The following is a 13,118-nucleotide window of genomic DNA, read 5'->3' on the forward strand; positions in this document are numbered from 1 at the left end:
GAAAGATTACATCATAAATTACAGATTATAATTTTTAAGTATCCTACTTAAATTTTTGTTATTTATTTTAGGTCTCTGATATTCAAACAAGATCTGCTGTTATTTCATGGAAACCACATGGTTCTGAGAAATGTGATCATACTAAATCTCCTGTAATAATTGAATTAGCAATACCTAACAGTGGTAAAAATGTAAAATATTAAAATGTGTATATGTAAGTCTTTTTAATCATCTCTCATTTTTCATAATTCAATTCAAATATTCTATCTAGACATATAGCTAACTTATTACAACTTATACCTAGGCTAAGTTCTAAAGATTTTTCTGCAGTTTTTTCCAAGGTTTGGGTGCAATTTTCTATGGAAATAGTTTTATAAGTGGTGGTAGGTTGCCAGGTCAGTTGACAAAATTCACTGAATCATAGGTATTTTAGAACTGAGGGGAGCCTTAAATATCAACTAGTCAATTCTCTTCAGTTTACAGATTTCCTAATTGAAAAGTTTAGACTTGGGGAAGAAAAGATTTCCTCCAATTCTCTCTTCTCTTTTTTTCACTTAGGTCATTTAGGGAAAAAAAAGTTTCACATGATGATAGGCCTTTGGGTACACAAGGGAAGTATTTGCATTGCAATGAGAATATAAGACGTGGGCTTTCCCGGGGACTTCATTGCCAGAGCTAGTTATATGTGGAACTATGATAGCAGTAGCATGAGCTTAGGAATGTGCTCAGAAGATAGAAACAGAACTAGAGAGGATACAGTGAAGGACATGGTAAGAGCATACCCAACCACTTCCAACAGTTCCTCGACTGGATAGGGACGTGCAATCTGAAAGAGAACATGCTGAGAGAGGCACAGCGGAAAGGAAATCCCAAGTAGGAAAGAAAGAGAAATTCTTCTGCCCACCATACAACAAGGCAAGAAATAAGTGAGAGGTCTGGGGCTGTCCGTACAGCACTTTAAAAATCATAACACATCTTAAATTTTATGTGCTAGAATTTGTCATCTATATTCAGAGACTCAAAGTGAAAATTTAAACGTAATTAGTTATTTTATAAAGTTTTATTCCTTTTATAATTAGCAACTAGAAATTTTTAATTAAAAAATTACAATACACAATCTTCTACATTGAGTAAAGGGATGAGAAGATGTAAAATGTGATGAAAATCTATTTATAAAATTAAGCTTTGCATGAATTTACATAATGGTATTTTTCTGGTGTTATGTATTTCACAAAAATCGTTGTTTTTTATAAAAATATACTTTTGCCTGTTCCCCTGATCACCCTACAACCTTGAGAGGCCTTCGGTTAGAAGCATCAGCCTTTGCTTAGAAGTAACAATCTTACACTTTTCAGAGGCTATTTCAGGGTTTAGAACCGGAAGAAGCTCCTTGAGGTGGTAGAGTACACCTACGTACTTAGGACCATTTTCTCAGGAAGATGTAGCTGTGTGAACAAATAAATTGCATAATGCATGGTGTTTTTGAGGCTTTTCATATCAACACAATTTAAAATAAGCTAGCTAAAGACAAATCTGTATTATTACAGTGTGAAGAAGTTGCAGTGGTAAAATAAAATTTCACTTCTTATAGGTATATTAATTTGGCATGCAAATGAAGAATTTTGAACTATTAATATCACATTTTTTATTCTTATAAAATGTGCTAAAGTTATCTAAACTTCAAGGAGAATTGTGCTTCTTTACAGTTGAATATATAAGATTAAATTTATTACTTAGCTTTTAAATGTGTGTGAGATCTGTTATAAACAAAGGTTTATCTTCACAGCGGTGATGAAGTTACATTTACTCTACTTGATCTACAACCATCTGTGGCCTATTTTGTCAGGTAAGAACTCCATCTTACACAACCTCCCCCATCCTGTAGCCAGGCAGACTCCCGAGTCTGTCTCAGTTCACTACCTATATGATTCCTATAGTCAGCCTTGCTACTTGCCAGCAGAGTGGTCTTTCATTCAAGCTTCAAAACAACTCCCTACAAATCCAGCATTAGTTCACCTTCTTTCATTTAAAACAGGTAAAAGGGTGATTTGGGAGCCATTATTTGCAAGCATACAGTTTCATTCAGCTAGAAAATTTTTTATAATTAGCTCCTAAGAAATGTATCTGGTGGCTGTATCAATGTACATTCCCACAACAGTGAAAGAGGGTTCCCTTTTCTCCACACCCTCTCCAGCATTTGTTGTTTGTAGATTTTTTGATGATGGCCATTCTGACCAGTGTGAGGCGACACCTCATTGTAAGTTTGATTTGTGTTTCTCTAATAATTAATGATGTTGAGCATCTTTTCATGTGTCTCTTGGCCATCTTTATGTCTTCTTTGGTGAAATGTCTGTTTAGGTCTTCCGCCCATTTTTTGATTGGGTTGTTTGTTTTTTTTTGATATTGAGCTGCATGAGTTGTTTATATATTTTGGAGATTAATCCTTTGCCAGTTGCTTCATTTACATATATTTTCTCCCATTCTGAGGGTTGTCTTTTTGTATTGTTTATGGTTTCCTTTGCTGTGCAAAAGCTTTTAAATTTCATTAGGTCCTATTTGTTTATTTTTGTATTTATTTTCATTACTCTAGGAGGTGGGTCAAAAAAGATCTTGCTGTGGTTTATGTCAAAGAGTGTTTTTCCTATGTTTTCCTCTAAGAGTTTTATAGTGTCCAGTGATGCAACCACTATGGAGAACAGTATGGAAGTTCCTTAAAAAACTAAAAATAGAACTACCATATGACCCAGCAATCCCACTACTGGGCATATACCCTGAGAAAACCATAATTCAAAAGGACACGTACCCCAATGTTCATTGTAGCACTATTTACAATAGACAGGACATGGATATTTACAATAGCCAGGACATGGAAACAACTAAATGTCCAATGACAGATGAATAGATAAAGAAGATGTGGTACATATATATAATGGAATATTATTCATCCATAAAAATGAATGAAACTGGGTCATTTGTAGAGATGTGGATGGACCTAGAGTTTGTCATACGGAGTGAAGTAAGCCAGAAAGAGAAAAACAAATATTGTATATTAACAATATATGGAACTTATATATGTGGAATCTAGAAAAATGGTACAGATGAACTTATTTGCAGGGCAGGAATAGAGATGTAGACGTAGAGAATGGACATGTGGACACAGGGTGGGGAAGGGGAGGGTGGGAAGAATTGGGAGATTAGGATTGACATATAAACACTCCCATGCAGAAAATATGTAGCTACTGGGAACATGCTATAGAGCACAGGAAGCTCAGCTCAGTGCTCTGTGATGACCCAGCTGGGTGGAATGGGGGGTGAGAGGTGGGAGGGAGGTCCAGGAGGGAGAGTACATAGGTATACATATAGCTGATTCACTTCACTGTACAGCAGAAACTAACACAACATTTTAAAGCAATTATACTGCAACTAAAAAAAAGAAATGTACCTAGAAACTCAAGTATGCAATTTACTACAAATGTTAGGATACATATTTGAAAGCTTACAACAATTGTCATTACAGTTTTAGAATTACAATCATAAGAGGCTCAGCACACAGAACTGTGTCTGAAGTGGTTAGCTTCACAACTCCAGGCTGCAAACCAGACCCTCCACTTACAACCAAACTGATTAACTGATCCAAGAGCAGCCTGAATTTACAGTGGAAAGTAAGGATTTTTATTGCCAAAAGCACCTCAAAATGTCTTTTAATTTAAAAACATTCTTTCTACTTTGTCTTGAATTTTAAATATGAAATTTTGCATGCCTCATTTGACTTATTTCCCTAGGACTTTTCCTTCTCCGTAATCATCTTTCTCTTCTTTCTGTGTATATCAAGCACCAGGTAAATTAAGAAATGTCAATCAGAATTTCAATAATTAATGAAAATTGAAATGTCAATTTCTACAACCTAAATTTGTTTATAATTGTGGTTACCGATAAGTCTACCTCTCAATTTACTTAAGTACTAAATTTCTTCTTTGCGTAAAATTTGGGAAACACAACAAAACATAAAATTTGGCATGTCCTATAGACTGTAAAAAGTGCATTTTAACTTTAAAATCTGTATTGCTTCAAAAATAAATTGTAAGCAGATTAATTACATATATAAATACTTATATATGTATATATATACATATATATGTGTATATATATACGGTGTGAAAACAGCTCATCATAATTTTATTTTTCTGATATTTTTAGAGTTCCAATGATAATGGTCCCAAAATAAATAGCTTCCTTTTGGAATGGGATGAGGTAAGCAGTTTTATTTTTTAAAAGCACTCATTTGTAAATGATTATTAATATTATGGATTTTTGTTATTTGTAGCATTTTATAATATTCTAATATTTTGTGTATATTATTAAGGGCAAAGGCAAAGACTTCAAAAGTTGCTATATAGGTACCATGAAACAGCACAAGATACTTAAACTGAATGCTTCTACAAAATATTCATTCAGATTAGCTGCCAAAAATAACTTTGGCTTGAGGTACATTGATTTACTGCAATATTTTAAAGTCTATACTCCAATAAGAACCTGAAACTAATTTTCCCATCTTCATTTATTTTTCAGTGATTTCAGTGAAATAGCAGTCTTCCATACATCAGGAACTATGCCTCTAACACCTTCACCCCCTAAGCTGAAAGAAGCAGGAATCTGTAATTTGTCACTAGAATGGCGTGCCCCCAACTACCACAAACCCGAATGACAGTCTTACTTATGTACTAGAAATGGAGGAAGCAGGATCTGCAAGTTTTCCTTTCATATGCTTTAGTCTTCAACTTCAGTCTTGGGTATATTTTATATGCATTTTACACTGGAAAAAAAATTAAAATTTTATTAATTTAATTAACTTATTTTGAATCAAACTGCATGATTCCTGAGTCTCAGTGTTCTGGATGGGACCAATGTAGAGCCAAGTTTAGGCAGGCCTGTACAGGGAAATCTGAAGGTACCCAAGTCCCTACAAATTTGTTAGAAGCAGCAACAGCCATAACAGCAGAACAGAGACTCAGAGAAGTGTGTTAGTTCTTCAACTTTGGTCCTATCCTGGATAAGCTTGCATGGTCACACAGATCTCCTACGTACTTCTACCAGAGCAAGCCATTTCCTCATCTCCCTGGATTCCTGATGTGGGTGGTGAGCAAACTGTTTCATTCTATTCTGAACTTTCAAGTCTATACTGAATAGACTAGTCAACTTAAAAAGCAGCTGTAAATTTTATGTTATGTATATTTTACCACCTTTTAAATAAAACAACTAACATTAAGAAGTGTTTTGTATAAGTAATACATTAAGTGCTTTCATATACATTATCTCACTACATCCTGAAAGAAGGAGCCCTTTAAAGTAGAAATTATCTCCACTTTTTTATATAGACAAACTGAAATTCAGAGAAACTAAGGGGTTTCCTAAGGACCACCCAGATGGAAAATAAATTAAAGCTGGAACTTGAACCCAGGCCTGCCTTTTTCCTAAATTCATTGTCTTTCATTTCCAGGGGTTGGGTTTTAAACCTAAATATAGTGAAGAAGACCTTTCATGCACTATAAGAAATCTTCAGAGAAGTACTACATACAAGTTCAGGGTATGTGGCTATTATTTATAAACTTGTATCATATTTTTAATATAAAAGTATACACTTCACTAAAGATAAAAAATGAGTGTCTTTTGGGGTTGAAATTAAAACTATTTTGTATTTAGTTCTCAGAAATTTTCAGTCAAATAACTTGCTTTACAGTGTTATTTGCAAACTGCACATTTTCAAATCAGGCATTTATTCCCAGTGGTCAACCAAAGTATTCTCCTTTACTCAAGCAGATCTTTGCCTACAATATGGAAGGAAAGAGCAACCCCAGTGGAGAAGTAAAATATACTACCTGTCCAGATAAGCCTGGATCCTCTAAAAAACCATATATGGAGGGAAAGATCCATGCACAGAGAGTAAAAATTGGATGGGCTAAGTAATGTTTTTGTATTTAAAATTTACTCTCTCTGTCTAAATATTAACTATTGAGAAGGAATCTCCCTCTAATTGCCCTCAGATTTATAAAATATTCTCTTAATCATTTGTATATGAAATATTTCACCATATAAATATTTCATTGTAAACTATATTGTTTCTTCTAGTTCTCTATTGCTATGTCATCAACTCACACATGAACAAATTATTGAACTTTATATGAGCCTTTAAAATTATGGTTATTATAAGTATGACTATCTAATATAGAGGCCACACTTAGGACACATCAGTGATACATATCAACTTGACAAGAAATTATATTTATACAAATTAATTTGCCTTTAAACTGGCAAAATCAACTTTAAGGTACATACAATTAGTATTTTGGTCTCCTCCAAAGAACTTTAAAATATTACTTAAATGCTTCATGTCCAATTTTCTAATAATGCAATTTGATTATGTTTTTATGATCTTTATTAATATCTGAATATTAACATCCTGTTAAGTTTCATGTTTGCATTTTTTACCTCCATGAAAAATATTTTAATTTATGAGATAACATTGAAGTGAAAAACTTTTAAGTTTACTCAAGAATAATTTTAATTTTATTCCTCTTTTTCAGAACCACGCAAAGATAATGGTGGGACATACATTTCAAGTTACAGTTTAGAAGTTAGTGAAAACTTGGATGGTAAGGCATCATGATTTTTAAGTTTTTATTTTGAAATAATTTTAAACTTACCTAGAAGTTGAAAAAATAGTACAGAGAATTCCCATGTATAACCTTCACTCAGCATCTCCTAATATTAATATCTTACATAACCATAGTGCAGTTATCAAAACCAGGAAATTGCCACTGGTACAATACTATTAACTAAACCCCAGAACTTACTTGGATTTCTCCAGTTTTTGGTAACAAATCATGTTTACTAACTGATCTAGTATGATTTTATGGTTAATTCTACAGGGAATATAATTATTTAACTATTGTAAATAGGTAATTGGACCACAGTTAATTTCCAAAATGGTATATACATGAGATAAGATTTATAAGCTACCTATAGATAAATTGGATAAATTTGCTTCTATCCCTTCAATGAATTTCTGGAACATAATCTACAATGGAACTACAGGGAATTTCTATATGATCACCTACAACCTGGTACCACATATAAACAGAGAGTCTTTTGCACTTCGCCTATAGGCCACAGCCAGGTGAGAAAAGAGAGAAGGAAAAGTTTTTAAACTGAGGATTGAAATGAACTGTGTAATATTACTATATGTTGTATAAAACCGAGCTTGAATTCAGTATAGTCATAAGGTATTTTGTATTTCTCTTAGCCTTCAGATATATTGACTGTTCAAACACCTACTCTTTCTCCTGCATCTTGCCGTCCTCCACCCTTAAATGGTAAAGCACAGTCCAAAGAACCGAACATCCAATGTGGTGAGGCTTCTTGTGTGATTTGAATGACTGCACCTAAATTTCCTGTTTTGTAACTGCTGATTTTTATATATTAAATATTATTAAAGCAGAATAAATGGTTTTCTTTTATTACAAAATCAAATAATGTTTCGAAAATTATTTCTAGGTAATTAAACTCACAAACTTTTTAAATGTCTGGAAATTAAATTAAAAATTAACTGACACAGGGGCTTCCCTGGTGGCGCAGTGGTTGAGAGTCCACCTGCCGATTCAGGGGACGCGGGTTTGTGCCCTGGTCTGGGAAGATCCCGCATGCCGCGGAGCGGCTGGGCCCGTGAGCCATAACCACTGAGCCTGTGCGTCCGGAGCCTGTGCTCCTCAATGGGAGAGGCCACAACAGTGAGAGGCCCACGTACCGCAAAAAAAAAAAAAAATTAACTGACACAAATTAGTATAATTTGAGTTTTTTGTTTCTTTAACATAAAGTAACTGTTAATATGTTTTGACATATCTTCTTAAATTATATTGTATTTTTAAGTACCATCCTTAAAATCATGTGCAATTAAGTTTATTTTGTATATTTTTATAGACAATCCTCCTGCAAATGGAAACTCTGAAGCACTTGCAAATGTCAAAAAGGCAAACGGTAACCAAGATGATGCACAAGGACACTCTGGCTCCAAAGTGAGATGCACAGTGAGTAAATTAATTCCTGAAGAATCCACAGTTTCTGGTTAAAATCAGGAAAATAACTCTGGGAAAGTTAAATTGTTCAGTTGACCATTTGTGGTTCATTTCACTTTGGATGAATATATGATTCTACTTCCTGTCAAGGTAGGGAGTGACCATGCCTGCACAATCATTTGTGTGTTTGCTTACTTGTTTGTTTGTGTTTATTTGTAGTTTGGATCCCATTCAATGACGTGTGAAACTGCTCCAGCCCCAAGCCCTCCTTCTCAATGTGGTACACCTGTGCTAACCTGCAAGGGTCCAACCTGTGTTGTTGTTAGTTGGGAAGTATGTTATCAATTTATTAATTTTGGTGATATAAAACCACAGTAATTGGTTTAGAAATTGTTTTGAAAGTTTAGAACTCCCTAAGGAATCAGAGTCTAGATTAGGGTTCCATAAATCTTGGACCATGGTTTTAGAATACACCTAAGACCTGTTACTAGTGCAATTAAGATGGCTAAGGCTATGGTAACCCTGCTTTCCAGATCTTGTAATTTTGGAGGATAATAAATTTAGAAAACCAAAGAGACAATCAATATGCAACTAATTGAATTTTTAAAACTAAAACAAGAGATAATAAAATTAAATCAATTTATAGAATTAGTATTTTTTTAAAGCTTCATTGGGAAATCTCTGGTAGTATGTTTGCATATAAATACACTATGACACATAAGAAATGTGACTATGAGGTAATGAAAATTTTTTAAATTTACATTCATTTGAATATATTCCCATTCAAAATAATCAAGCTCAAAAAGAATTGGTCTAGGGCTTCCCTGGTGGCGCAGTGCTTGAGAGTCCGCCTGCCGATGCAGGAGACGCGGGTTCGTGCCCCGTTTCGGGAAGATCCCACATGCCGCGGAGCGGCTGGGCCCGTGAGCCATGGCCACTGAGCCTGCGCGTCCGGAGCCTGTGCTCCGCAAATGGGAGAGGCCACGACAGTGAGAGGCCCGCATAACGCAAGAAAAAAAAAAAAAAAAAAGAAAAAAAAAAAAGAATTGGTCTAGTTATTAAGCCACCTAAGTATCTTTGAATTTTTCTTCCTTTTTTCCCAGATTCTAGCAGAGGGTTTTTAGCATTAACAGAAAACCTTTAGTCTGATAATAATAATAAGTGATTACCTATAATGGAAGAGAATGTAAAAAAAGAATATATATATATATATATATATATGTATATATATAAAACTGAATCACTTCACACTTGAAAGTAATACAACATTGTAAATCAACTATATTTCAGTAAAAATTTAAAAAATAATAATAAGTGATTGATCTGATTACACCACTGTACAAAAGCCAGAGAGTACTGGAGTTTGTGTTTGATCCCACTAGTATGTGGGATTAGCCAATCCTTTCTCTTAATTTTATTTGAGCCTTTTAATGTTAATTATAGTGTTCAGCCTTATGTTTAATTATTTCTACACTTGTCTATATCTCATTACATTTAATAGATTATAAGCTTTGACACTGAAAGGATCATACTGTAACTTTCCACAGTATTGAGTATAGTGACTACTTATAGAAAGAACTCAACTCTTATGTTTGTTGCATTTTTCAGATTCCCATATGTAATGGTGCTGAAATCACTGATTACAGACTAGAGTGGGGACAAATTGAAGATTCGATTCACTTGATTTACACTGGCCCTTGCCTGAGCTCTGAAGTTAAAGATCTCATTCCTGCAACTATGTATTTTTGCAGAGTTCCGGTAATCCTAACAGTTCTTCCAATGTAAACAAGACGTCAGCTATTAATTAAGCTATGCTATCCACATTCATAATATACCATTTCCAATGTAGAGACTGGAAGAGAGTCACAGACTTCCAAATATTAAATATTCCTCATATTCAGCAACAATATTCTGAGCTCCTTCACCTGGCTTTTAAAGCCCCACATAATCTTGCACCTACTTTCTATTCCAACTTGATCTGCCGTTATTTTCTCTACAGTTCTGTGTTTCCCAAATTTCCCTGAACTTAACAATCACTTGAAATGCTTGTATAAAACACTGAATTCCGCACCTCCACTCAGACCTATTGAATCAAATTTTCTAATCCAGAGACTTGCTAATCTGTATATTTTAAAAGCACCCAAAGTGATAATTATCGTTAATTAGGAAAAAGTGCATAAACTATTTCAAACAAACAAGTCTACTCTACCACCACGCCAAGTATGCTTTGTGCGTTCGTTCATACTGGTTGTCTGCCAATCTTCTCCTATAAAACCAAGCTTCTGCATGAATGCTTCTCTGAAAACCTTAGGTGGAAGTGATCCCTTCATCTTCTACAAGAATTATAAAACTTTAAGGTATGAGGAAACAGCCTACATTTAGAATAACCTGATACGTTGTCCCTATAAAGTTAAGCCATGAAATACTAGAAGCCCTAATACTGGGCACCTGAGCTGCATCTCCCAGATTACCTTTCATAACTTGAAGGTGCGTTTTTAAAAAATAATCCTTTAGGGCTTCCCTGGTGGCACAGTTGTTGAGAGTCCACCTGCCGATGTAGGGCACACAGGTTCGTGCCCTGGTCCAGGAAGATCCCACATGCCACAGAGCTGCTGGGCCCGTGAGCCATGGCCACTGAGCCTGCACGTCCGGAGCCTGTGCTCCGCAGCAGGAGAGGCCACAACAGTGAGAGGCCCATGTACCGCAAAAATAATAATAATAATAATAATCCTTTGTCATATTTTTGGGTGCCCCTATTTTTTGGATTGGAAAAATGCTCTCACAGTATATATTTACTAGAGAGCCACTGCAATAGTTCAAAGGATAGAAGAGTTTGTGAACATTGAGGCTGCTGCAATGGGAATGCTGAAACATTAATGAATTTGAAAGATATTAGAGAGGTAAAAATCAATGGAATAGCTTCTGGCCAAGACAGAGTATCCCCATACCTCTCAGGTCCTCCCTCTTACAACTAAAAAATCCTGAGCATAACACAACAAGAAAGCATAGGAAGACTCTGAATGGTGGAAAGAAAGAAAAATGGAAAGAAAAAAAAACCTGGGGAACTCACAACTTGAGGAACATCACAGTGGTGAGCCCCTGGGCTCCCTTATTGTCTCTCATATATCCCAAAAAGGGTGTGAGAGAAGCCTCCAACTCAAAATTTCCATTAGAGACAGACAGGGAAAAAAACTCCAAGAAAAGTCTGTTTCCCCCACCCCCAGGAAAATGACTGGCAAAATGGTAGCCTAACAATAGAAAATGTTTTAGTCAATACTCACCTTACTCCAGCCAAACATCAACAGAAAAACCATGCACACCCCTGTCTTTCCCCACCCCTGAAATTTCAACAGTCCGAATGTGAAGCTGACCATCCAATTCACCACAGAACCAGGCAACATGCTCCAATTTCCGTAGCCAGAGGTATCAGTTTTGGCAGGGCCAAGCAGGGAATTAATCTTCCATCTCCTACCTGGCAGAAGCAGGCAGTATTCTGCTCCCATTCCCCTGCCAACTGGTGTCAGTATGGCCAAGCAGGGAGCTTACAGTCTTCCATACCTCTCTGGTAGAAGCAGGCAGCAGCACTCTAATTCCCCTGTAAGGGTAGTGTTGGCAAGCTCAGCCTCCACCCCCCACCCAGCAGCAACAGACTGAACAAAGTGGTATGATTCAAGCTAGTTAACACTCTACTTTCCTTCTGCTCCTGTGTCAGTGAGGCCCAGTAAGTAGCTGAACTTACATGTCCATCAACCAGCACTGAGACTGAAAGATGATATGGGAAGCAGAGCTAGTCAGCACTCAGATCCCCCTTTCACCTGCTGTCAGTAGGGTCCAGTGGAGAGCTCAGCCCCCACCTCTTCTCAGTTATCAAAGAGTCAGATCTAGGTGTTGAGAGGCTATGCTATTTGGTACCTCAGTCTCCCCACTCCCTTCCCTTGGTGTCATTAAGACCCAGCTTGGAACTGAGCTTACACTTCCACCCTGAAAGAATAGAGGTGTTAGTCAGTCCTGTATTTCCCCCCTCCATGGTATCAGCACAATCCAGTGAGGAGCTGAGCTTATACTCACACTCAGAGACAGTGATGCAGTATAAACATTTGCCCTGTTTTTGCTGGAAAGAAATCAAGGGGCATAGACAGGAACTGAACTTCCACCCTACCCAACCTTTGAACTATACCTCTAGAAGGATACTGCCTACTAAAAAATTATTAAATAAGATCCAGAGTCTCATAGTATAATATTCAAAATGTCCAGAATAAATAATCATTTGTCATAACAAGAACCAGGAAAATCACAACTTGAATGACAAAAAACAATCAACAGACTCTTTGAGATAAGTCGGAGGTTTGAATTATCTGACAAGGATTTAAGAAGCCATCAAAAACTATTCCAACAAGCAATTTTGAGTTTCACAGAACTAGAACAAAAAATTTCACAATTTGTATGGAAACACAAAAGACCCCGAATAGCCAAAGCAATCTTGAGAACAAAAAATGGAGCTGGAGGAATCAGGCTGCCTGACTTCAGACTATACTACAAAGCTACAGTAATCAAGACAGTATGGTACTGGCACAAAAACAGAAAGATAGATCAATGGAATAGGATAGAAAGCCCAGAGATAAACCCATGCACATATGGTCACCTTATCTTTGATAAAGGTGGCAGGAATATACAGTGGAGAAAGGACAGCCCCTTCAATAAGTGGTGCTGGGAAAACTGGACAGGTACATGTAAAAGTATGAGATTAGATCACTCCCTAACACCATACACAAAAATAAGCTCAAAATGGATTAAAGACCTAAATGTAAGGCCAGAAACTATCAAACTCTTAGAGGAAAACATAGGCAGAACACTCTATGACATAAATCACAGCAAGATCCTTCTTGACCCATCTCCTAGAGTAATGGAGATAAAAACAAAAATAAACAAATGGGACCTAATGAAACTTCAAAGCTTTTGCACAGCAAAGGAAACCATAAACAAGACCAAAAGACAGCCCTCAGAATGGGAGAAAATATTTGCAAATGAATCAACTGACAAAGGATTAAT

At 36.0% G+C, this 13,118-nt stretch overlaps 1 protein-coding gene across 1 annotated transcript in view; it reads left to right on the plus strand.

Annotated features, from left to right (window-relative positions):
* Positions 1–13,118, plus strand: part of LOC103079622 (fibronectin type III domain containing protein 3C1-like) — a 50,170-nt gene that overhangs the window by 1,712 nt on the left and 35,340 nt on the right. The window contains 16 exon segments of the mRNA XM_082931335.1: positions 72–214; positions 1,787–1,846; positions 3,524–3,662; positions 4,198–4,251; positions 4,364–4,485; positions 4,570–4,681; positions 4,683–4,745; positions 5,498–5,584; positions 5,818–5,965; positions 6,582–6,650; positions 7,054–7,086; positions 7,089–7,174; positions 7,301–7,406; positions 7,975–8,069; positions 8,289–8,402; positions 9,678–9,827. Coding sequence (XP_082787461.1) covers positions 72–214; positions 1,787–1,846; positions 3,524–3,662; positions 4,198–4,251; positions 4,364–4,485; positions 4,570–4,681; positions 4,683–4,745; positions 5,498–5,584; positions 5,818–5,965; positions 6,582–6,650; positions 7,054–7,086; positions 7,089–7,174; positions 7,301–7,406; positions 7,975–8,069; positions 8,289–8,402; positions 9,678–9,827 — 1,581 coding nt within the window.

The sequence above is a fragment of the Lipotes vexillifer genome, unplaced genomic scaffold (genome assembly GCF_000442215.2).
Source record: "Lipotes vexillifer unplaced genomic scaffold, Lipotes_vexillifer_v1.1 scaffold307, whole genome shotgun sequence".
NCBI lineage: Eukaryota > Metazoa > Chordata > Mammalia > Artiodactyla > Lipotidae > Lipotes > Lipotes vexillifer.